General features: G+C 40.3%; 2 protein-coding genes across 3 annotated transcripts in view; one reads left to right on the forward strand and one right to left on the reverse strand.

Moving 5' to 3' along the window:
• Nucleotides 1-14,761, reverse strand: part of LOC144005473 (uncharacterized) — a 51,062-nt gene extending 36,301 nt beyond the window's left edge. Inside the window, exons 1-2 of the mRNA XM_077503689.1 lie at nt 14,310-14,761; nt 13,327-13,409 (exon numbers count right to left, since the gene is read on the reverse strand). Coding sequence (XP_077359815.1) covers nt 13,327-13,409; nt 14,310-14,345 — 119 coding nt within the window. The 5' untranslated portion in view covers nt 14,346-14,761. The remainder of the gene's footprint in view (nt 1-13,326; nt 13,410-14,309) is intronic.
• Nucleotides 1-27,249, forward strand: part of LOC144005471 (adenosine kinase-like) — a 106,523-nt gene that overhangs the window by 73,688 nt on the left and 5,586 nt on the right. For both annotated transcript variants that reach the window (XM_077503685.1, XM_077503687.1), the window contains exons 7-9: nt 10,248-10,418; nt 19,605-19,640; nt 22,646-22,760. In XM_077503685.1, the coding sequence (XP_077359811.1) occupies nt 10,248-10,418; nt 19,605-19,640; nt 22,646-22,760 (322 nt within the window). The remainder of the gene's footprint in view (nt 1-10,247; nt 10,419-19,604; nt 19,641-22,645; nt 22,761-27,249) is intronic.

A 27,249-nucleotide genomic window follows, 5' to 3' on the forward strand; every position in this document is an offset into this window, starting at 1 on the left:
TTTGCTGTTTTGCATCTGTTTCATTTTGCAGGCTATTTTTCTTTCAAATTTGTGCAATAAAATATCGCCATGTTATGTTTTGAAAGGGATGGAATTTAAAACGTTTTTTTTTTCTCAACAAAATAATAATAAAAAATAGTTATTAAAAAAATATAGTTACAGCCCTAATAAATACCATCAAATTAAAATAAATATTTGTTTTAAAGATGTTTGCAATATTCTTGCTTTAATGCCTTTGGCACGGCAGCCTGACGCCTGCAAGCCGAAAATTCCACGAACGGTCGTTGGATGCCGAATTTTCTTTGGCTTGCTTTTTGAGCGGGAATGAACACTCCGCCACAAATATTTGACCACTTTTATGCAGAGGAGGAAATAAACGGCAAGATACGAAAAGTTGATGACAATTAGCTGTGGCCCCAATGCAGCCCTTCTTGTGCTGTGAATATTCCAAAACGACAATCTGCGCTAAATAAACAAGCTTCAACTTTTCTCCGCCTGAGATTTTCTTCTGCAGTAAAAAAAAATGTGTCTTTTGCATAATTCCACACCCGCATTGCCTCGGCTTGATGTGATTTAGGGCCCGGCGCTTTCAAGGAAATTGGACTTAGGGTATGAAAGTTCACACTTCTCGCCTGCAGGCAATCGATTTTTTTTTTTTTTTTCACTCGCTCTCCAGAGCTGGAGTTGCTGCTTGTTGTGAGTGTAAAACATGCTGTTAGTGTCAGCGGGGTCGAAAACCTCAGCGTGACTTTGGCGGAATTTAATCATTTTTAGAGCCGATAGTCAAATATGTTGTAGGAAATGTACCGAAAGTCTACTCTCTTAAAGTGTTTAGAACGAGGCTAGCTAGCATTCACATTATGAAGCGCTGACAAGAATTTATGAAGTGTTGGCTCACTATTTGGCAAAGTGCTTTAGTCCAATCGGATTTTACAGTGGCTGTGAGATTTAACCATTGATTACTACCAAAAAGGGATCTGCCAGTCAGCCCTCTGTAGTCTGGTATACGTCGGACCAGTTTAGTCGGAAACAGGTTTTCCAAATAAACTCCGACAAGACAGGATACACGTTGCACGTTTTAACAGGCTATTACGTCACACGTACGTTTGTAGTCCCACAGCAATGGCTGACAATAAAGTAAGTTATATCTGGTGGGACGACGAAACAGAAATCTTTTTGGAATTAATTACAGAAACTAATATTAATGCAATTCTAGAAAATGGCAAAGAAATGCTACGGTTTATCAATATTTGCAAAAGCAAACACATACGACGTCATCACACGGCACAGTTGCTTCCTGTACTACTTCTTCTTTGAAATTACTAGTGGGGATCACATCTCTATGGTGTATAGCGCCACCTATAGCGGCGGAGTCCCCTCTCAATATTCGCAAAAGAAGAGCAGATGTCCGTTTTGCAAATTTTCAGTAAATTCGCTTTAAAAATTCGAATCAATTGTATAGAAAATTGACTAATGGTAGACTCCTTGTGTCTTACTGTGCTTTACTTCTTGAGACTTTTCTCTGCGTTTACTCATGATAGGCATGGCAAATGAATTTCTTGTTGCCAAGTTAAACTCGCTACATTGGCCTGAGTTTTCCAAAAAGGCCTCCCCACCTGAATGGAAATTTTCACTACACCTTTAATCGGTCAATCAGCCTTATCGTATGTAAAAGCCCTCAAAATGAAACATGCCATGCTTGTACCCAATGTACCCAAACAGGACGTCTCATTCAACCCTGCATGGGCTAGTTAAAGTATACATGCAGCCAAACACGGGTCCAGACTGATCACCGTCGGGCAAAATTTCCAGGATGAGTTCCCTGTAAACGGGGTCCTGGAAATGGCCAAGATGAAGTGAAAATGGTTGCTTTTTAGTCAAGATGACAGACTCTCGGTGTCTCTCCAGGCATGACGTCTTGACTTTTTTTGTGGGTCTACTCATATAATAAATTTCATATTGCAAAGTGAAACTGGCTTTGGCGGCTGGCTTCTCCAATTTGGCAGCTATGGGACAAAATCTACAGGACGGGTGTACCTTTATAAGTACCGGTAGCTCTGGAAATGGCCACTTTGAAGCAAAATTTCGGACTTCCCGTCTCTTTTAGGGCATGGCTTCATTAGTTTTTGGTTGGCCTAACCATAACGACCATTGCTATTAAATCTTTTTCCAAAATAAACATGACCACCACTGAGTGTCACATTTGACTTGGTGCGCACCATGCTCCGACCCGAACAAGTCCATCCTGTGGCATCATCACCTTTTCACGACTCTAACAGACAGCTTACTTAGCAAGTTTATTCAAGTTTCAAGGTGGCGGGCATCCATCAGTCAGTCGGGTGAGGAAAAGACCCTCCTTTGTTGAACTGCTGAAGCATGTGGCCCACTGCCAATTATGTGTAACACGACATCTTTTTCAATCCAAACGCAAACAGACCGAGTGTATTATTAGAGTTTGACAGCCTTCACAGAATCTCGTGCAAGTCTCGCGCTCCCCTCACCTTCTCCCGCTGCTCCAAACTAATCTGGCAGATCGAGAGAATTTGCAAAAGCGGGGAGGGAGCGCGAGCGGGGCTCTCACCCAGCGCGAGTACATTTCAAGGTGGGTGTAGAAATGTGTATCAAATTAACTCTTTGGGGCCTCGGAGCAATCACAGCTTTGTTATTTTAGGCTCTCGGGCGAAGCCAAACTGGATTCGATGGCTCGGCCAATTACCTGTAATTTTCCGAGCCGCTTGCGCCGGCTTTCGCTCGGCTGCGAACACTGGACCACTGTCTCCTGCCGTTCTGTCGCAGTGTTCAACCTTAAGTGACCCCCCCGTCCGACTAGTTCGGATCCATCACAGTAGCACCTTTTGGCAATATTCACTGAAACCAGAAACCAGCGGTGATTATACACTCAACGGCAGATGCATTTCTAAAAGTTCATGTCGTGATTTAAGAGTTGGCATTTTCCTACTATGGATACGGTACCGGCGGATCCAACAATACAATTCTTTCAGATATCATTTTATGAATTTAAATCCACTTAAATTGTACTTAATCCCTTCATACTATGTCAAGTAACAAAAGGAAGTGGTCGGACGAAGATGTGCAATATGCATTCACATGAATAACGGAACCTATGGTGCTCCACAGGGTTCAATCTTGGGGCCTCTGCCTCTGCTGTTTTCATTGTATCTGCTGCTCATGGATTACATCTTAAGAAAACAACAGTGGTTGTTTTAAAGTGCGCTATACAACATACAGTTGAGTTGGGTGATAGATTCTAACGATATGATACTAATATATGATATATTTTTACACCCATCGCCAACGTCAATATTGTACCATGAAGGCTAACAAGACGGCGGTATATCGTCCCACCCCTGGTATCAATACTGTATCGCGGGAACTAGTGATACCAAACATATTGACCTTGAACCATCGTACCTTTTATTGGACCCTGAGTTCTAATGATCCTAAACATTGCAATATCTGATGTTTTCTCTGTGTGCGTGTTTGTTCACGTGACTGTTCCCCTTCAGAGTCACTGAAGGAGAGCGAGCCACTGGCAGTGCAATGCTAATTAAGTGCAACGTGGCACAGATGCCGGGAGTCCGTTTTAACCCATTCTTGTCCGACACTGGCCAGGTCTCTGCGGTTATTCTGGAGTGACTGCATTTCCCTTTTACCCACCAGCAACCTTTTCACCAGGACTTCTTCTCTGGTGGGGTAGTAGTTGGATGGGGTTGGGGGAGCAATAGCTCCGATGGCACCATTGGTCAACAAACCCAAGGCAGAGCCATTGAAGAAACGGCGCGAACAATGATTTTACCACCATTTTTTTTAAAGCGAAAGCTAAGGGTAATTCAAGATGTCTTTTCTTATATCATCATAGTGCTGTGGGATCATAGTTTGTTCCGTTATATTGAAAAAAAAATAGGTGGAGTGTTCTCATGCATGCCAGATACATCACACCAGCATCAACTGAAATTCAAACAGAATTTTCTTCTCCCTCCCACTGGTCGCTGAATCAGTGGAGGCTGGTGTCTGTGGCTCTCACTCTGCTTCATCTATCCTTCCTTCCTTTCTTTAGTTTTTCCTCTGATCTCTTGAGATCTCCCTCATCTGTTGGAATTTCGAGGTTTCTGGGGTTGGTGAAAGATTGACTTTGAAACCATTTGGGCGGCATGTGGCATCTGGTTGGTGCTGGATTTCACTTTGCTTCATCTTTCTTTCCTTTGATCTCTCCTCTGATCTCCTGACCTTCTGAACTTCTTGACTATGGCGAGACTGAAGTATCCAGTTAAGGTGAGGGATATGGGATTTTTATTAGGTTTCAGGTGAATTAATGAGCACAAACTCGGCACACACAAAAAAAAAGGAAAAAAAAGAGCGCAATGATGATATGTTGACTCTGTAAGACTGCTGAATGAACAGTACTGAGCTCTCAAAAAAAAAGAAAAGAAAAAAAAATAGGTGCTTGGTCCGTATCGCCCACAAATAGTGAGGGTTCACAAAATAATCTCCCCTCTTATGAGGATCACCTTGCCCGTGCCCGCTCAGTCTTCATTCCTGAGCTCCCGCCTCTTTTTTGGCTCCTGGGGCAGCTTTTTAGGAAAAGATAAAGCAGTTAGTTCAAGATGTCCTCCCAGGTTGTTAAATCCCAATTCGGTTGCCCCCGGAGACGTGGGACAGCGCAGCCCGCCCGTATGTCTTGCGCTACAATTGCCTTCCCCCTTAAAGTCCCCTTTGGCAGCAGTGGATGAATTTGCAAGTGATCAGATAAGCTGGAGCGGAACACGAGTCCTGCACGGCAGCTGGGAACCAAGACCAAGAGGCAGATGTTATCGCTGGCCGTGAAAATGTCTTCAACGGCCGAGATGTTGTATTTACTCCTTTTACAGTATTGATACTCGGGGTGGCACAATATATCAATAGAATAAATACTAGTGTACAGTGAAGGGAGATGATACGATACATCATGATATTGATATTTAGTCCCACTCGTAATATCAATATTGTACAGTGAGAGAATGAAGTGCTCTATCATCGTATATTATATCATATATCTGCAAAATAATGGCTGGGGCTTTTGGTTACCAAACTGTTATGAATGAGGCCTTAAATTGTAGGCAGTTTTGGAACGAGCTTCTGATTTTTGTGTATTTGTATTTAAATTGAATATTTGGAAAAAAATAAAGAATGACAACATTGATTTGAGTCGATTATGCAGGTATATCTAATAAAGTGCTGTATACATAGGTAGCCTTATCATGGTATCGAACCATATTGTGCACATCATACAAAGTCAGTTTTGGAATATATAAATGTATTTTAATTTTATGTTTTTCTTTTATTTTTCTTAATTAAAATAATATTGTTCTGCAATATGATTTATATTACGTGACAACAATTAAACCCGAGTAGCTCCTGTGAGAGACTGTGCTGCGGTTTTGGTTAGCAACAAGTTTGCATATGCTCAGCAGTTCTTCGGATGTGTGATAGTTACAGTTCTGTTTTTTTTTTTTTATGGAGAATAAGAAAGCCTCTGAGCGTGGCATTTTTTTTGTTCACAATCTGTGGAAATTTGATATTAGTACAATGTAGCAATGAGGCTTTTTGCAAAGGTGGTGCAAAATGTACTTGAGGTCTCACAAGGCTGTTAAATTAACACAGAACTTTAGTGAAGTGGAGCGATGGGGGGAAAAAAAATACTTATTTTCCCTGGAGTGTTTCTTTTCTAAAATAGATTTTTTTTGTTCACCCTTCAAGCATCCACTTGTATTTTAAGCTGGGTGACACCTCACCATCCATCACAGCCAACCACCCATCAAGCACGCACACACACACAATGGCGGGACTTTGCCACAATAATGTGACTTCTCCCACTGTGAGGAAAATCTTCCATCCTTTTTTGTTTGTTTGTTTGTTTTTAAAATAGTGCTTGTCCTCATTTGTTTGGCAAGTGTGCTGGAATCCTTGGGGGAACGGGCAGGGTACACTCTGGACTAGACATCAGCCAATAAATAATAGCAAACAATTGGACAATTAAAAAAAATAAAATAAATAAATAAAAGAGAGAAATTATTGTGTTTTTTTTTTTTTTTTTTTTTTTAAAGAACACATTAATTCTGCACTTTTGTTAAAAAAAAAAAAATCTGCTGTAAATCAGACATGAGTTCAATCATCTACCGTCCAATTAACCTGTGGCAGCCAAAGAGTCGCCACAAAGATCATCCAGTCCTGGAAACGTGACCACCGTCCCTCCGTTTGGACAGGGGGGGCCTCCCCTGCCCTGAAAGCTTGTGAAAACAGACCCCCAGTATCCTCGCCACTCGATCCCGCGGCCCGGCACCGCCGCTAAAGACTTAACCGTCTTCCGTTTCCCAGACGCTTGCGGATGCAAACTAGAATTTAACTTGGCGCTCGGCCCGACACCGCTGGAGTCGCAACTGTGGGACTTTTTTCTGAGCGGGATTGCTGCGGTATTACCTTCATTTGAAAGGCAGCCACTTGGGAATCAAGACATCTTGGATTCTCATTGCTTTCCATGCTGCGCTTTTTTTCTTTGACGATAAATAAGAGTTAAAAAGTGTCACCCTAAAAGAAATATTTGCTGTTATGCTTTTTTACTTTAGGTGGCCAAGCCTTCTTCCGGGTCGGATAGGCGGTAAAGGCCATCGTGAAAACACACCCTGAACGTGTGACAAATGTCTTCGTTTTTGGACTTCAGCCATCCTTTGTTGCTCACAATTCAAAACAAGAGAGAAAAACCTTGGCTAAGGAACCTCAATGTACAGACAAAAGTGTCATTGAGTAAATCTTGCTATGGCAATGCACATTTTTTTTATAACGAACCCAAAATAAGAGTGACTAGACAAACTAAGAGTGACTAATGCGGATCATAACAACTGCATAGCAACTGACACTATCATCATAAGGGATATAGGAAGTGCATCAAACTAAGAGTGGCTATTGCATTATCATCGTCAGGAACATAGTAATTATCAATCATCACAAGGACCATAGCAACTGCATAGCAACTGATAACATCATTATAAGGGACATAGTAACTGCATAAAACTAAGAGTGGCAAATACATCATTATAAGGAACATAGTAATCATTAGGGGTGTGAATTGCCTAGTACCTGACGATTCGATCCGTTTCACGATTCATAGGTCACGATTCGATTCGATACCGATTAATCTCGATACGAATTTACAAGTCGATTGTTGCGATATTTTTTACTCAAATTTATAAAATACCATTCAGTTACATTATACAGTACATGTACACTGTAAGATTTGTTTGAAAATGTATTATCATCTTATAACTGTGAGCCACTGTATGTAACAAACAGGTTTAACATTTTTCATGTTTGAACAGCATTGAACTAACATATTAAGGCTAAATGTTCCATTAATATAACATTCTTCCATGCTTAAGGTGTGAAAGTTAGACGTTTTTTTGAATATTTTTCCATCAAAAATTGATGTTAAAAAAATCGATTCGGCTGCCTATTGAATCGATTCGAGAATTGCGTGCTGTAGTATCGCGATATATTGCCGAATCGATTTTTTTTAACACCCCTAGTAATCATCATCAATCATCACAAGGGACATAGCAACTGCATAGCAACTGATAACATTATCATCATAAGGGGCATAGTGTCTGCATAAGACTAGACAACCTAAGAGTGGCTAATACGTCGTCATAAAGAACATAGTTATCATCAATCATCACAAGGGGCATAACAACTGATAACGTAAACATAAGGGACATAGTAACTACATAAGACAATTTAAGAGTGGCTAATACAGTATATCATCATCAAACATAATGGAGCAGAAACACAGGACATCAGGACAGAAACATAGTGTTCATCATCACTCATCACAAGGAAGATAGCAACTGCATCGAAATTGATAATGTCAACATCATAACACAATGACCCCATGGCCCAACCCAAAACAGCCACATTTGACCCAATGATCCAACTCCAAACAGTCATAACTTGTGCTGGGCCAATGAGGAGTTCAGATTTCGTTACCATGACAACAAAGGCAGAACTGATGATCGCAGCTTCTACTCAAGAAGACAAACTAACAATGGTGCAGAAAACAAACTAGCAGTGCCTTTTGCTGATGCACTTTCCCAAAACCAAAAGATTTCAAATATCGGTCCTTCAAATGCAGCCCCTCAGTGTTCTCCCCCACCATCACTGGGATCCTCTTTTGGGCAGCAGTTGATATATTTCCACTTCTGGGAAGTGTGGCGTCATGCTTCTGGCAAAGTGGAATCGACTGATGGCCGCAGCGCAGCGAGCTTTTCAAAGTTCGCAGCCCCTCAGGATATTGGAGCGAGCCTCCGGCTCCTTTGATCAGCGGCGGGTTTACTTGGAAGCGCTGGTGTCAGAAGACAATCGCGGCGTTGGCACGCGGCTAAAGGAATATGTCAAGGTCGGCGACGGGCCATTAGTGCAGTGTGACTTCCCGTCTTTCGTCTTCCTTTTTTTTGCTCTCAGGCACATGGTTACCTGCGACATGACTGAGTCTTCACTCGAGCGCCAATTGTCCGCTGCCAAAGTGACTTGTGTAGTCTTACCTTGCGCCTTTAATTTGAGTGCTCAGTCGCTTGGCTTTACAGCTGATGTCATCGGGCTTTAATGAGCCCCAGAGAAAGTAGGCAGATTAAATGGATCATCTGAAACTCTTCCTTACTGTTTTTGTTATTGTGTGGCCCTGCTGGTTTTCCAGAGCAGCTTGTTGCTGGGAAGACAAGGTGAAGCCGATCTGTATCAAAGGAGAGTAGCGCTTCTGTGTGCCCCCCCCCCCCCCCCCCCCGCCCCGTGTCAGGTTTCCACCTGAAACTCAAAGGTGTTTTCTTACCCGATTTGTATTCATTCGCACAATGAGCGAGCGTGCTTCTCTTCTTTCCGAGTAAGGAGAGTCCAGACGAGACTTTTGTTCGCCCATCATCGGATAAGAGTGTGTTGTTTCCCGACCACAGGCTCTGTTCCACAGACTGCCCCCTTCCTCACCACAGTCCTTCTTCCCCTCCTTTGTTGCTCCAAAAAGTCATTATTGATACAATACAATCATTAGTGACAGTTTACGTGTTCAAAGGGAGTAGGAAGAAGTTGAAAACTCATCTAGTCCTACCCCTTGTTCTTTGTATCTTTTAGCTTATTTCTTATTTCTTTCTCTAAGTCTTCTTGACATTCAATAATTCCACCTGCAAATTAGCAGTTTAAAGTGTTTTGATTGGTCAAAGCCATTCAGGATCGTGTTACATTCCCCTTTTAGCTACGATGCCTTCAAGTTAGGATACACCAAAAATTGACTGGAATTTGACCAACATTTTGGTGAACATCCATCCATCCATCCATCCATCCATCAATCCATCCATTTTCTTGACCGGTTATTCCTCACAAGGGTCGCTGGGGGTTCTAGAGCCTATCTCTGCTGGCTATGGGCAGTAGACCCTGAACTGGTTGCCAGCCAATCACAGGGCACACAGAGACGAACAACCATCCACACTCACAAGCACACCTAGGGACAATTCGAAGCGCCCAATTAAACTACCATGCATGTCTTTGGAATGTGGGAGGAGACCGGAGTACCCAGAGAAGACCCACGCAGGCACGGGGAGAACATGCAAACTCCACCCAGGAAGGCTCGAGCCTGGACTCGAACCCGAGTCCTCAGTACTGGGAGGCGGACGTGCTAAGTTTGCTGAACATTCACTCGTTATTTAGCTCAAATGAATACATAAAATCTAGTTTGTAAAGATACTTGATACTTGAAGTTCGGACAATCGAAAAGCGAAAAAGCAAAAAGCGAATGCAGCAGTCTACGTCGTCACTCAGTGCTCTGTAAAATCAGATGAAACAAAAGCTGAATCCAAGTGCTCTGTTCAAGAAATAAATGCTTGATAAACGTCAAGTTTGACCATCCCAAAAGTTGGGACTCGGCCAGTATTTAGCGAGTAGCTAATACACTTAATCTACATCAGCCAAAAGTCCTATTGACTCAACAGCAATGGGGGAAAATAACAATAATAAGTAACGTAAATTTGTACGTGTAAAAAAAAATTAGGGTCAGTAAATCACAATTTTACATGTGTATTTGTGTTTTTAATTGCTCAATAACCTTAACCAACAATGAAGTGCTTTTAGTATGTTCCGTTTTTTGATGGAGAAAGATCAAAATATATGTAAAATAACGAAAATAAAAAAGGTAATGTTTGTCTTGTTTTCAGGGCTTTTTCCTGACCGTGTCCCCGGAGTCGATGCTCAAGGTGGCCAAGCACGCCTCGGAAAACAACAAACTCTTCTGCATGAACCTGTCGGCGCCTTTCATCTGTCAGTTTTTCAACGCCGCCATGATGGAGATCATGCCGTACGTGGACATCCTGTTCGGCAACGAGACGGTAAGTCCCGTTTGCTGCATTTTGACGCCACTGGGGAGTAAGTAAGTTTCCATATGCGCAAATCACAAATAAGTTCTAATGGTGACATTTTAAGGAAGTCCCAAGTTACTGTGGGGGGAAAAAATCAAATCTTGTCTCTAGTGTGTGCAGATGTGTGCAGATCGCCTAATTGCGTTGAGGAATGATCCCGCCTCCTGTGTGTGTGTGTTTTGCAAACATTGTGTGTTTTGCGTCTGTGGCTACTGTAACCGTTTGCCTCAAGACGTTTTCTTGCACCTCCAGTCATTATTGACTTTAATGATTTGGGATAATTGCGTGTTTGTCGACGGATTAACGCGGGAACACTCTGTCAGGACTCGTTCTCCGGAACCCAAAACGAGAGCAAACGGCAGCAAACAGAGCCGATATTCACCCGTCGGACGCCTCGAGCGGGGAGCGCCGCGGACGACTTAATGCCTGTCTGCACTGTTTTGACTCTTGCTGAGAGGGAAGGCCCGCTTATACAGTCCAGTCGCAGACCCCCCGTTGTGCAGTTTGTTGATTGACAGACTAAAGGGGCCGCCTTCTTGAAATGACTACAGGCCAGTCTACATCCAAACATACATTTTTTTACTCTTGCAAATTGAACCTGGACTATAAGACAACATATTGATTTTGCACTTTTCTTAAAAAAAGAAAAAAACAACAAAGTTAACTTTGATGTTGCGCTTTTATAAAAAGACAAGCTACAGAAACATTGGCTAAACTTTATGCTGGTTACGCATTTAATTGAGAGGACAATAAAATAATAATTCTTACGAAGACTGGATTCAGACAATAGGAAACGTGAACGTGTTCGTGCAGCTAACTAATACAAATACGAGCTGCAAAGTTGCTCATGTGGGAAGATATGACAGGACTGAGAAAGTTTGTATTACTTGACTTGTGACTTTACTAAACTGTTAACATTACTAAACTTTTCAATGTTTAAAGAGTAACAGGGACTCGACTTGACTCCCTTGATTTTTGACACAGTCACTTGAAACGTGAAGCTTCTAACGTTGACGGCGGTTGCACTACTGGTGGCGGCACCTTGCTTTACTCATTCAAACCCAAAAACGTGTAAATACGTTTTTTAATACTTTGTCCTTTACTCCCAAAAACATTTTTATGTTTTTTTTTTGTTTTTTTTTAAATGCAAAAGCATACAAAGGGCTTTGATGCAGATTCTGACGTGAAGAGGTGGCTTAAAGCAATGGTAGTTATTACAAAACACGGCCAGCAGGTGGCAGCAGAGTAACAAGCTCTTTTTGTCAGTGTTTTCAACAGGAATGTGAATAATGATGAAACTTAGCTATATTCTGCTAATTGCTGCAAAATGGAAACTGATACGAATATACTTTCCCCCCAATGAAAGAAGAGACTCTAATCTTTTTTTTTTGGTAGGTTCCATGTTTCTTATGGTAATAGAACACAATATTCTGTGGGCCTTCAAAATCCAGTAGAACAGCCGGGAGCGAAGGGGGTTGCTTCACAGAAAATGGCTGCGAGTGAATAAGTTAAGTGGCTAACTTGCTGTGCAATAACCCGACTTTAATTGACTCCTCCCGCTTTGTCCTTTCGAACCACCTGACACAGAAACAACCATCGATTCCATTTTTTTTTTCTTTAATGGCAGCAGTTAATACGGCCCCCGACGAGAGAGATGATTAGCGGCGATAAAATTAGCGGCGATTTACCAAACGTGCTCTCTTGAGCGTAGGCGATAAAGACGCACACAAAAGAAGGGCAGCGGGGATGGGAACCATTACGCTCGGCTTTGCATTGCGGTATTTAAGAGAAACGGAACGATCATTACGGAATTAATCTCCCTGACTGATTGGGCTTTTAAGCGTTGTTAATGTCTGCATGCCATTTATCTATATCTTTGCTGCTCTTTTGGGGATAGATACACTGTGAAGTAGATTCACTCGTTAACCAAAACATTTAGAATTTTGACCCCTCTGCATGAAACATATCAGATATATTCAAATCCCCAGAGTACTTGTGTGGATGTGCGTTAATAATCAAAACAAATTAGGACTACACATTCTCTTTCATTTTGTTCCCGTGGGAAGGTACAAAAATAATGCACCATTTGACTTGGTTCTCATTTGCAACGAGAACATAATTAAAGATAAATATTGTAGACTTTTCAAATCATGTCGAAATATAGAAATATGTTACATTAGTGCCAGTTTTGTGGCACTTGTGCACGTTTGTAGCAAGCCCGCTTCAACTGTGTGTCATCAAAACGATGGCTACTGCTAATGCTAGTTTTGTTGAGCTACATGAGGAGAACGGACCGAAGGAAGAAACATGGCTAGCAGGACGAATAAGCCTGAAATTGCAGAACCGCCAAGCTTATTTAGGTTTGCAATATGGGAACAAAGATAGAAATGAAAGAAATTATAGAAAACTTGCAAAGTATAGTTTTGTAATGAGCATTTCAACAAGGTCCATTTCCCCTTCCCTGCCATTTAATATTATATAATACCTGGTGCTATAGGAAAGTTCCTGAAGGCTTATTTATAGGCCCAGCAGTCTCGTCCCCTTTATTGTAATTGACTACACAATCGGTGAGCACATTTAACAAAAGGCTAAATGGGCATTTAGCCGTGCTTTGAAAGTGGTGCCACGGTCATTTCAAGCTGGTTTTTAAGCTGCCCCCTCCACAGCTCACCTCCAACAAAGACAAAACAGCCCGCGGTCCCAATACGGGCCACTTTCAAGTCCGTGGGACTGGACGCGATACTAAACGGCAGTTGGCAGACGGATCACAAGGTGTCATTGAATGTGGAGGCAAAGACGCGGGACGGGAACCGGCGCTCTCACACAAGCCCGCTTTTTTTAATTGAAGCAAACTCTCGCTTCGTCCGTGATGACTCACCCGCCCGGAGAACGCTGACCTTCGCTGTGACGTGCAGTTATTGAGCCAGATGAGTCACGGAGCATATTAGCTGGGATCATTTGCTAAATGGAAAAGAGACAAAAAAAAAAACAATACAACCTGCTCCAGTGTGTTTTGTCCCGAGACAACAAAGGACAAAGAAAACTGAAAAGTGCAATTCTGTGCTCTCGTAGCTTGGACTTCTTAACTCATTCACTGGCAGCCATTTTCACTGATGCAACCCCCTTCGCTCCCGTCTGTTTTACTGGATTTTGACTGAAGGCCCACAGACTATTATGTTCTATTGCTATAAAAAAATATGGAACCTACCAAAAGAAAGATTAGTGTCTCTTCTTTCACCAGGGAAAAAAAAATGCATTTTTATCTGTTTCCATTTTGCAGCAATTAGCATTGCAGTATAGCAAAGCTTCATCATTATTCACAAATCTGCTTAGAATTGTGGGGAAATGGGTTGTTTTCATCATGGCCCTAGTTGATCACTTGTACTCTGCTGCTACTTGCTGGCCATTTTTGTAATTACTACCATTTTTTTTTTTTTCACCCGTCCCCTGAAGTTGAGAGCCTGCATCAAAGACTTCTGTGTGCTCTAGCATAAAAAAAATAAATAATTATAAATACATCTTTGGTAAACTTAATACATTTAAAATATAATGTATTTATACGTTTGTAACATCAAATGAGTTCATGAAGTCTTGCAACTCAAAGCGATGACATGATTTCTCTTTTGATTGGCCACATTTCAGACCGTTAACAAGAACATGTGCATTGCTACTCTCATAACTTGAAGTTTGGCAACTACCGATTATTTGTTTGCGTTTCCTTGTTTTGGGCAAAGTACTGTGAATTTACGATCTCTTATGATTGCATTGCTGCTTGCACAAGTGAAGCATATTTCATCTCAATCATGGGATCAATTGATTGGTTCTCATTTTAATGTCAATACACAGTAAATTCGTTTTTACCTTGTTGAGCGCAAACCAATCTGGGAATGTTGTCATTTTGGAACCGCAACAAGGAAAATGCCAGGACTCTCAGAACTTGGACTTCTTACTGCAACTCATTGAGATTGGACTATTTCTTTGACTTGGGCTTGTTTGAAGCAAACCGTCTGGGAATTTCGATATTTCAGAACCTCAACCAGGAAAAGTAGAATCTCTTCACGCGGCGGCCGTGCTCATCCTCAAATAGAAAAAATCCGGATGTAAGAGGAGATTTCGCCATGGCGCTGACGCCGGTGTTTTTGCTAGGACACCCGGCGGGCATTTCGAGATGCCCCTACAGTCCTAATTACGGCTGCTCAGAGTTTGGCCGCTTGCTCTCACAATCCTCTTATCCTCGCAGAGTTGGCGGGTGCACAGTCCTTTGTCTCCTCGTGATTGTGTGCCCAGCTTTTTGGCAGCCGTGTCTCGGGGCTTCGCCGTCGTTCCCGTGCTTGGGAGATGACTGGCAAGCCGTCAAAAAGCACAATCGGCATGCACCATCTCCCCGATATGATCACCAAGTTGAAAAACTTGTTTCTGGAACTTGAGGCAGGTAAACAGACTCTCGGTTGAATACAAGTTATGAAGTGTCGCTGTCATCCTCTGCCCACACACACAATGACAAAAAAGTGGAATCCTTCACAACTTATCGTTGTCCATTTGTTAAGTGTAAGAGGTTCGAGTTTGATAGCAATCAGATAAAATCTGGAGGACAAGTTCCACTTTGAAGGAGCGAGGGAGAAAGTGACCTTGATGGCCACTGATAACAAAAATGGCCGACTTCCAGTGTGTTCTCAGGTGTGAGTTCTTGAGACTCGTTCAGGAGTTTTCTGATGGTAGGCAAGTCTAACAATCATGTTGCTAGTCAAGTTTCAGTAGCAGTTTGGGAGCAATTCTTAAAATATATAAAACAAAGAAAACCCTGGGGCATGTCGGCCTTTGTAAGACTCTTGTAAACGCCCAAAAAGAAAATGGCTGCTTCCAACTAAAATGTTCAAAGTTGTGCGTATGTCCTTTATGACCGATTCCCTCAGAGGGATGAACGTTTGCAATGCTAGCAAACATTGATTTCACTTCAGGGTTCATTCAAGGTCGTAGCATTTCCTCATCGTTTTCAAATGGTCTTGATTGTCGCAAGGAAATTTTAAGAGAACCATTAAGACTGTTTGGAGAATGTTTAGGAAACGCTGCAACACCTACGAACGAGCTGGGTACATTTTCCAAAAATCCCACGACCCCCACCAAATGTACATTTCACTACACTTTGTGTGACTTTGAACCAAAATGGCAGACTTATCGTACCTTGTTGTGCTCGGGTTCTTGAGCCTTTTTTTTGTGTGGATGTACTCACGATAAGCATGTCTACCAAATGTCATGTTGCTCACAAAAAACGGCTTTAGGGGCTGAATTTTATATACTGCATGTTTACTCTGTACAAGCACCCCTCAAGGGAACAACACATAAGTGTTTCCCGGCGTTTATGACGGGAATATATTGCCCCCGACAGACATCGTAAAATGTCAAAGTAACTGGATATTGGCGAACTTCCTTGAGGCAGATAACCGCTACCGTCACACTCTGACCTCTTGTCCGAGCGCGAGGTGAGATGTGTGATAGAGGCCTTCCGAGCTGATAAGGCCATCAGACTGATATCTAAGCTCCCACTTCCCCCGGTGGCAGAAGGTCCCAGCAGACTAAGGTTAACACCTCTCTCCTCAACCTCCCTTTATGCAACCCCCCCTCACCCCATTCCGTAATTGCTATCGGATATTTATACACTGCACATGTTTCCGGTTGTTTAACGCCCGCCTCCCCTCCCCCACCGCTGCCCTTGTGGGAGTCAGTCTGACTGAGATGGATCGCGAGCAAGGCCACTGCCGCCGCCACAGGGGTGTTATGGAGTGACGGGGCAAGGGCACGGTTATATTTGGTCACATGAAAGCTGAGGCCGAACCTGGAAACCTTCTGTTACAGCAAATTCGAATAAAGAATTTAAAGGGAGAAATATTATGGATTTTTAAAAAAAAATATTTGACTTTTTCACCTTAACGTCAAATGTTAACAAGATGACAGTAGCCAAGATGGCACCATGAGTAAACAAACTATTCTTCAGACAGGCTCTTTTGATGCTGAAATGGATACCATACTGAAAAGCTCGTGTTCGCTAGCTGGTGTTACTTGCTAGTGTTAGCTAGCTAGCGTTAACTAGCTGATGTTACTAGCTAGTGTTGGCTAGCTGGCGTTACTGGCTAGTGTTAGCTAGCTGGCGTTACTAGCTAGTGTTAGCTCGCTAGCGTTACTAGCTAGCGTTAGCTGGCGTCAGCTATCGGGCTAGCCATCATTGCGCGTTTCTGTAGCTTGGTGATGATATGCTGGATCCACCAGCGGATGAAAGAAATCTCTACTCACTTTAAGAGAGATAACAATGTCGTATGATTTTGATCCTCTGCATATTGTAATGAAAAAGGACAACAACCATGCTAGCAAGACACCTGGGAACTGATTTAAACCGTTTTTACAAAAGTGTCTTACTTAGTGACAGGAGATTAGCGCCAGCACCTTTTGGTTTTTTTCTATAAATAATCTGCACGGGGCTCGTCGAATGTCACGTTGAAAGCGACGCGCCATCTGCTGAACAATTAGCAAAGTCAGTCGTACGAATGAAAAGACAAACTCATTAGCTGGTGTTGTGGTCCCGCCAGAATTGGCAATTCCTTTAGCCAACTTTAAAAAAAAAAAAGGAATTTCGGAATGATAATGACGTGTTTTAACAAATCGAGCTGCACACTGCAAAGGACATGGAGCACATTTATATGTACAGTATATGTATAAATAATTACAGGAGGTGTATTCAGGCATTTAATTAAGAAAATGAAATAAATAAACTTGTTCTCCTTTATAGTTATTGTTTTGGTTAGCGCCGTGTTTAGTTACATCTTTGAAAATGTATGAAGGGTTTATAACTGCTATTGATGATATCATTTGATACACGGCAGCATATATTGTTGGCGAAAAGTGTTGCAATTGCGCCGTACTCTCTCATTTTGTCTCAGCATGAAATCACCGACTCTGGATTATTAGCTTAAGCGCTCTAAAAATATCCCTCGGACTGTTTAATCCTCTGACAGCGGCAACATTTCCCGCCTCGCTTTCTGACGTCTTTTTCGCCACGCCGCCTTTCTTACTTTCTTGTCCCCTCCGCTCGCCGGAAAAAACATTCCTGCGTCCTTTCCGCTTATTTGGCCGGCGACCGGATGCTTTTTTTTTTTTTTCATCGCGTCACTGGCCCAGATGTCACTTGAAGTAAATCGGCATTGTGGCGGCAGCTGCTGCGTTGGCGCTGAGCGTCATCCGTCACAAAGCATCCCCAAAACAGCTAGTGGCGCATGTAAAACACACGCGCACACATACCAAGGCCATCAAATATTGATGCGATGGGCTCCTTAACATGAGTGCGCTGTTGATGGCCTATTATGTGACTTTTATGACTCCCCATGTAGCCTTAATATTTATGTAATTACATGCATCCATTATCCACATGTTAAGTTTGGCAGGGACATTTTTATTTGTATTCATTTTGATAAATTTGGATTCATTGTCATTTTATTTGTTGTATTTCATCTCTCTCAGATTGTTGCTCATTTAAATGTTTTTTAATGGATTTTTGTTTGCATTCATTTTATTTTTTTACTATAATGCACAATAATTGCATTTCCACTGCTCCAATTTTATATGAATGCATTTCTCTCTATCTCTCTCTCTCATATATATATATATATATATATATATATATATATATATATATATATATATATATATATATATATATATATATATTGGCGATATGGCTAAAAAATACGATTTTAATCGATTTTAACCTAATAAATCCAACAAACGTTTACTTTAAGGGTTCATTTATTCAAAAATAATTCCTGTGCAAAATGTTCAGACACCAGTGACGTATACAGATTTTAGATCAGTTTCAACATAATCTTAACATTCATAGTTTGTGCTTAAATGCCACAATTAAGTAATTGGTAGTTATTGTAAATGTGTCTTGTAAACCACACATCTAGCATTCTGCCACTTGTGAACAATTACAACACATAAAAGCATTTGGATGTAACAGAACATAAGAACAACAGCTTTTAATCATCCAGAAGACAAAATTCAATTTCACGATTTAGCAAATTTTCAACAATTAAATTTTTTAAAATGACGATGTATCGAATTAATTCGATTTATTGCCCAGCCCTAGCTACACGATATTGGAATATCATGCCATATGCGATATAGTTGCTGAATATAGCTATCGATATTATTAACATGTGCTTAAGGAAATTACATTTTTATGATTTAATGAAAGAATTACATTTTTCATGCAGCAAAATAAGTAAACTCAATATATTCTTAATTAATTGTAATATATCTCAATATCTCAATAATGTTCAACTATTGGCGGTGCACAATTTACGGTAGTTAGCGACTGACCGGTCAAATTCAGAAAAAAGCCTAAAATTCAATATGAAAATTATTGCATGTCTTTGCGATATGCGTATTGCATGGGCCAATATCACGATATCGATGTATTGTTCTCATGTATCGTGCAACTCTAATAGTTCTGTATTTTTTCTTTGTTTTTATCTTTACGTATTATATTAGGAAATATTTTATTTGTTGTTATTTTATATTTACGTATTTCATATGTCCGGTTGTACATCAGTGCAACAAGCTCAAAAATATTCGGATGAATATTGGGTTTGTGAAATATGATTTAAGCAGAAAAATCCACCCATCTCAGGGGGCCGACCATTTTGCCACTTGTCGCCTGAAAATGATATCACAGTGCAATGTCACATGACCAAACCCAGATAACGGGTGAGCCGTTACCTGAGCCCTGAGCAAATTTTGTTCAGTCGACAGCAAAATGGCCACCCCGTGAGGTGTATAAAAACGGCTGGATTTTGCTACTTCATTCATATTCAAGAAAATGTTTGACTTGACTCTCTCTTGGAGCGTTTAGTTTTCTAAATATTTTGATTGTTTTTATTTGGAGTTATTTTATGTATTTTGGATTGCAATACCCAATTTATTTCAGACATTATTATATATATATATATATATATATACATATATATATATATATATATATATATATATATATATATATATATATATATATATATATATATATATATATATATATTTATTTTATTTTTATTTTTTTTTCTTGCCATGCTTTTTAAGAAGTTTGTGCTTTTGTGTGTGCGCTCGCAGGAGGCGGCCACGTTTGGAAAGCAGCTGGGCTTCCAGGTGAGTTGTCCGCAAACGCCAACTTTCTTCTTGATTTCTGCTGATAATGAATTTCTTTTTTTGGACAGTGATTGATGCGCTATTATACTCTCCAGGCCTCACTGCTGTTGCCATGGCAATCGGGCAGTCGTCATGGCTTCTTTGTTCAGCTGCCTCTTTCCTACTCTGCCTCTCTTGCTCGCCCGATATCGTGTACAGATGTTATTTATTGAATTTTTTTGAAAAGCCTCTCGGGAAACCGATGCGATGTCGGCATGGCTTTTTCGCGGTTTTGTGATGGCGTGCGATACCCGAACAATTGCAAACTACTTTTAGAAGCTCGCGTAAAAGCTACTCAGGGTTTCTTTGTTCCAAATTGGCATTCTTGTATTCTTCCTTGAGCGAAATGGAAGCAATGATGACACATTAGAAGGAGAAACTTACCGTTTGAATTTGTTCCGCAGCCCGCATATATACCAGAATGTCATATTCAAGGCTGGTGTTATTTTATTAACCACATAAAGCTCAAAACACTCTTGGCTAAAAGTGGAAATCAACCTTAAAGGGATACTCCACTTATTTAGCCCATTATAGCAATAAAAGGTTACTATTTTGTCTATAATTAATTTGATACTTTATTTTTCATGTAAAATTAGTACCTTTAAAAACACATTTGGCAACTTGCTGTTGACTGAAAATGACATCACAAGGGCTCAGATAACCAATCATAGCTCACCTGTTTTCTAGGTTTGGTCATGTGACATTCATAAGCTGAGCTGTGATTGGTTACCTGAGCCCTTGTGACGTCATCATCAGTTGACAGCAAGTTGCAAAATGTGTTTTTAAAGGTACTAATTGTAAATGAAAAAAATAATGAAAATATCAAATTTATTATTGGCAAAATATTGTTTGACTGCCAAAAATGGCGAACTAAGTAAAGTATCCCTTTAAAGTGATACTTGACTTATTGAACAATTTTCAGCAGTGAACAGCTAATATTTTGTCCAGAATGAATTTGATAATGTCATTATTTTTCATGTACAATCACAACTCAAACCCCTTTAAAAAAAATAAAAATAAATAAAAATAGTAATTTTTCAACTTGCTGTCGACTAATGATGACATCACCTATACTGAGGAAGTAGGTAACGGCCAATCATGGCTCACCTGTTTTATGGGTTTGGTCAGTAAACTGAGCCATAATTGGTCGTGACACAGGTGATGTCATCATCAGTTGACAGCAAATTACTTTTTAAAGGTATTCATTGTACATGAAAATAATGAAGTTACCGCATTCATTATCGACAAAATATTAACTTTTTTTACTGCTGAAAATGGCTCAATGAGTCAAGTATCCCTTTAATTAAATATTTCTTGACAACAATATGTTGCATGTGACCTCCCTAGTCTAAACATGACATTCTGACAAATACATTTGCGGAATATGAGTTATGAAGCAAAATCCAGCCTCTTATGCTCATTTTGCCACTTGCTGTCGACTGAAGATGACATCACAGTTGCTCACGTAACATCCAATCGCAGCTCACCTGTTAAGTGAAGGTGAGCTGCGATTAGTTGTTACGTGAGACCTGAGCAACCTGTGATGTCATCTTCAGTCGACAGCAAGTGGCAAAATGGCCACCCCCCCTGAGATGGATAAAAACGGCTGGATTTTGCTGCTTAACTCATATTCCACTAATGCAATATTGAACAGAATTAACATATTTAGTGGGGCTGCATAGAACATATTATTGTGAAAAACATATTTTTGTGTTGACCTCCTCTTTAACTTTGGACGTGGCGAGAATCGCTAGATACCGCCATTTGCGCAGCCCTTTTAAACTGCTAGTAATGAGAATTCCCTGAATTGTCCACTCCCGTTTGCAGCCAATAATTTTGAAGTCTCTCCAAATGGATGTAACTGTCCTGAATTCATTTTGGAATCTGTTTTTAGCACTACATGTCACCTGCGAATGGCTGTTGGCGCCTCTTAGCAACTTCAACCTGAGTCGAGCACCTTTTTTTTCTTTTTTTTTTTAATGTTGGGAACATAAAAGCGAAGAGCGACAATGTGGCAAAGTCTCGTGTGCTTTAGCACAGGCCGTCTGGAGGAGTGCTTGTGGTTACGTGCAGTCACGCTGGCAAATTGCTTTCTTTTCTTTTTTTTTCTTCCTTCCATCCCCCCCCCACCACCCGTCTCCTTACCTTGGCTCGCAAACTGCCTCGGCATTAACCTCACCATTAGCACTTACTTAGGCGGACCTCTCGGGGTTGATTAAATGACGGTTGGAAAGCGTTCGCAGGTGGGAAAACTCACTATTGCATGTTGTTGTTGTTGTTTGTTTTTGGACTCTTCAGACCTTCATCATACACTGCCATGATTATACATCACAATTTTGTTGAAATCTTTATTTGAAAAGTGAAACATTTAAGTGAAATGTTAATCGATGTCTCACTTTATTTTTTTTTAAGAAATTCTTATTAACTCATTCACTCGGGATTTTGCCTGATTTTGCAAGGCCCACAGAATATTATTGTCCCATTGCTATAAAAACATGTACCCTACCAAAAGAAAGATTAGCATCTCTTCTTTTATGAGGAAAAAAAAGTATGTTTCTATCTGTTTCAATTTTGCAGCAATTAACATTAGAATACAGCTAAGTTTCATCATTATTCACAAATCTGTTTAAAACAGTTGCGCTCTTATACTGTGCTGCCACCTGCTGGCCGTTTTTGTAATAACTGCCATTGCTTCAAGCATTCTCTTCAGTTCAGAAGCTGCATCAAAGATGTCTGTATGCTCAGGCATTAAAAAAAAAAAAAAAAAAAAAACTATACATACGTCTTTGGGACGATGGTAATATTTAAAATAAAACGTATTTATACGTTTTTGGTAGCAAATGAGATTTCATTTTGACCAGCAGTATCTCGAACCTCATATGATCATTTTCCTCCATTTGATGGAGCGCACTTGTGATAAAATTCCCACTTCTTCATTGCCTTGTTGAATTGCGTTTGTTTTCCAGACAGACGACATTGGCGAGATCGCCAGGCTGACTAAAAACCTGCCCAAGGAAAACCTGGCCAGGCCGAGGGCGGTGGTCTTCACGCAGGGGAAGGACGACACCGTGGCGACCACCGGTAGGCTTTTGAAAAATGAAGGTCGGAGAGCCAAAAGCGCTCAGCCTGACACAAATGTCTCCTAATATTTTTGTCCATATGGTATTTTCCTTTCCAATCTGGCCCAATACTTTCGTCTATCCGGTATATTTTCATGGGTTGCGCACACCCCACAATGCGTCCCCCCCCCCCCCCCCCCCCCCGTACAAGTCCACGAAAGATGTGTGTCGCCGTGGCCTCAGAAGGACTCAAGATGGCCGACATGGAAGAGGCGAACTCCGTCAGGCCTCCTCAACTTTGAAGTCAAGCTCCACTATTGACACCAGATGTCAAAAACACACACATGCATTCTACTCGTAACTTCAGACATTTTTTTCGAAGGGTTCTTCTCCACTTACAGGCTGCTTTCAAAACGTCTTCTTTTTTTTCAGGCTTGAAACTCTAACTCTGATTTCTAGCCCTAATTTGGAAGCATAGCCCAAGCCGGAAACCTTAAACCCAATTTGAAACCTCAACAGTCTTTACCCACTCTTTTTTTTTTTTTTTTTTTTTTTTTTTTTTTTTTTTTTTTTTTTTTTCCCTTCGCTCCCAGCCATTTTCACTGAAGCAATCCCGTTCGCTCCCGGCTGTTTTACTGAATTTTGACTGATTTTGCAAGGTCCACAAAATATTATTGTGTTCCATTGCTATAAAAACATGGAACCTATCAAAAGAAAGATTACGGTCTCGTCTTTCATCAGGAAAAAAAAAGTATATTTTTATCTTTCCATTTAGAAGCAATTAGCATTAGAATATAGCCAAGTTTTCACAAATCTATTTAAAATTGTGAGTAATTGAGCTTTTTTCAACATGGCCCTGGTTGATCTCCTTCACTCTGCTGCCACCTGCTGGCCGTTTGTGTAATAACTACCATTTCTGCAAATGTTCTTTGCAGTTGAGAGGCTGCATCAAAGCCTTCTGTATGCTTTAGCATTAAAAAAAAAAAAAAGTATAAATACGTCTTTGGGACACTTAAAACATAGGAAAAAAACAAAACGTATTTATACGTTTTTGCAGCTAATGAGTTGAAGCTGGCTTGACACCCTATTTTGAAATCCTAGTTTGTAACCCTAACTCCATCTAGAAAGCCTAAATTGAAATCCAAATTTAAAACCCCAACTCTGTCTTAATAGTGTAGTTTGAAACCCCAGTTCTGTCTTCAGATCCGAATTTGAAAGTCCGGTTTGGAACCCTAAATCTCTCTTGAAACCCTTAACCCTAATTTTAAGCACTGAGAATAAACTGTAACCCAAGTTTAAATATCTAAGCTTGCTTGAAATGCTGATCCTGGTTTAAAACCTTTAAACCCCCACCTGATCCTTGAATCCCTTATTTGACATCCCCCCCGCCAAAAAAACCCTGACTTAAATCCCTACTTTTAAAACCAAAATCTGAATTTTGAACACTAATCCAAGTTAGGCCACAGGTCAGGACTTCGTCACAATCAGTCAGCGCCCCGCCCCCGGAGAGCCGTTAGCATGTTAGCACCACACTCGCTCGCTACTACATTCATTGTCTCTTATTCCACTTTTTTTTTTAACCAGCGTCCTTTTCTGTTTTATCGTCCGTCTGCCCTTTTTCGCTCAGGATAAAAGAAAGGTGAAAGCGGCCGTAATTGGCGTGTCGTGAGAACGCTCGCCTTTTGGACTCGCCGCTTGTTTTTTTTTTTGTTTTTTTGTTTTTTACGAGCCGCGATTTCAGTTGTGAGAACGTTATCTGAAAAATGAGATCATCCCCCAAGCAGGCGGAAGAAGAATTAGGGCTGCGTGATATGGCCTGAAAATAAAAAAGTAATAATGATAAATCTGATTTCTGATTTTAATCGACCACACTTTGTGAATAGGAAAAAATTCAAATGACAGTGACAAGTTGCTTTTCATTACATAGGATAAGGAAAAAGTGATTCTTTTTGGATTTTTCATTTGTCTCAGGCTGGAGGATATAACTGGAGGATAAAATCTCTGTTTTACCATTTTAATACTTTTTTTTTCCGCCTAGGCGTGGGAACCTGTGGGTACCTCACAATACGATACAATACGATATGCGATACAAGGCTCACGATAACGATTATCTCACCATATGATGATACCCCGATTGTCGCTATATTGCTCAGGTAATAAATTCACGATAGTCTATGATAAAACTAATCATACAATAATAATAATAATAATAATAATATAAATAAATAATGAATACAAATAAAATAATAAAATAAATACATATTAATAAATAATAATAATAAATAATTCATAATAAAAATAATGTAAATACAAATAAATACATAATATAATACATAAATATATAATATATAAATAAAAAATAATAACAAATAATTATATATAATAAATAATAATAATAAAAAAACCTAAGCTCATGAGTCTTCTTCACCTGAAGACTTCCGTCCATTTCCCCGCACTCTTATGAGGCGCTCCCCCTAGTGGCCCGCCAAGTAATTACTCAATGAGTCATGAACAAGAGAGCCGTTACAGCGGCTGAATATTAAATTACAAATAATGCAACACTTGTGTAGGCGTATCGATATAGTGGCTGTATATGGACTACAAATATCGATACTTGTGTAGACGTATCGATAATCTATCGAGGGACAAAGAATCACGAGTTATCACGATATCGATATATTGTCACACTCCTACTTTCGTCAAGGGCTAGTTGGCATTATGGCTTTAGGATAAAATGTCCGATTTCCAATTTAAATTGATTTTTTTTTTCCTCTAATTTCTGGTAGAAAAGGAAATGAGCATGACAGCAAGTTTTTCACTTGGCTACAGATCATGGGAAAATGAGTGCTTCCTTTTGGAAAGTTGGCCAATATGGCTTTAAGATAAAATGACCAATTTCCGATTTCAAGGCTGATTTTGTTTTGGAAAAAAATAAACGATAAAGACAACAAGTTGTTTTTCTTTCCAGATAAGAAAATAGGTGCTCTTGTGATCTCGGACTGGAAGATGCAGATTCAGGATCTCATCTCTGACTTGTAAAATGAACAAGTTAAATATTTGCGACTTCCACTCCGCAGTTGCCTTCCACCACGCTCATTTCTTGTCATGCAGAAAACGGTGGAAATAATACCAAAATGAAATTAAACTCACTAGTCACTTTTTTTTTAGGGGGGGACCAAATAGACTGCACTCGAGCAAATTAGCTCGTCTCTGCTTGCAGCCTTGTTGTTACTGAACAAGTTGATGTAATCTAGCGTAACATGATTTTGTCATGATTCATATGAGGAGCGTTAGCATCGGCACTCGATGTATATCGAGTCGAACATGCAGTCTTGTTTGTCTGGCGGCTGTTGAACAGGCTCAACAAAATCAAATCAAATCAAGCAATTAGCATGCAGCTGCCCTTCAAGTGATTCATCACATGAAACTGTTGGAGCTTGCTGGAATTGAAAATTGAATTGGATCCAGGGGGAATTAACTTGACAAAAAAAAAGAAACAATAACAACAGCGTTGACAATGCGATTTCCACTTCAAGTCAAATAGCGAGTGACATCGCTTTATCAGCCGCTAATGAGCTCCTTCCAATCAATCAAAGCCCCGCGTCGTTTTTCCAAGCGGGAAACGTGTGACAAATGGCGACAGAGGTGATGATGGATTCGTCGTCGTCATCGCGTGTGTCGTTTAAGTGCGCTATGAAAGGCACATTTGAGATGTCACGTACAAAGGCAAACGTGATGAGCGTTTCCAACAGTTCTTCACAGCCAAATAAATGTCAGCGGAACAACAGGATTTTTAAAAAAAAGAGAGAATTCAAGATTTCCCAGAGGCGGCGCTCTAATAAACTTGACGGCTTTTTTTGTTGGCAATTTGTACTCCTGTCGAGATTTGCGCGTTGGCCAGCCTCGCTGCGCCACGTCATCTTCAAAACGTATTATGGGGATTAAGAACGGGGGGGCTCTTACGTATGGAGGACCAAAACTGCCAAAATTCAAAATAAATACATTACTAAATAATAGGGGTGTGAATTGCCTAGTACCTGACGATTCGATTCGTATCACGGTTCACAGGTCACGATTCGATTCGATACCGATTAATCCCGGTACGAATTTATAAGTCGATTGTTGCGATTTTTTCATTCAAATTTAGAAAATACTAATCAGAAAGCTTGTAGAGTGTAAGATTTATATGAAAATGTATTATTTATTTATCTGAAATTTCAGTCTTATAGAGGTTGTAATCTGTTTCATGTTTGAACAGCATTAAAATAAAATATTAAGGCTTAATGTTCCGTTCATATAACATTCTTCCATGCTCAAGGTGTGAATCCTTAAAAAAAAAAAAAAAAAAAAAAAAATCGATTCTGCCGATTATTGAATCGATTCGAGAATCGCGCGATGTAGTATCGCGATATATCGCCGAATTGATTTTTTTTAAACACCCCTACTAAATAAATAATTAAATAGACAAATAAATAATTGTATAAAAGCTTAGTCTAAGCGCGAGTTGTTTA

This window comes from Festucalex cinctus, chromosome 17 (assembly GCF_051991245.1).
Source record: "Festucalex cinctus isolate MCC-2025b chromosome 17, RoL_Fcin_1.0, whole genome shotgun sequence".
Lineage (NCBI taxonomy): Eukaryota > Metazoa > Chordata > Actinopteri > Syngnathiformes > Syngnathidae > Festucalex > Festucalex cinctus.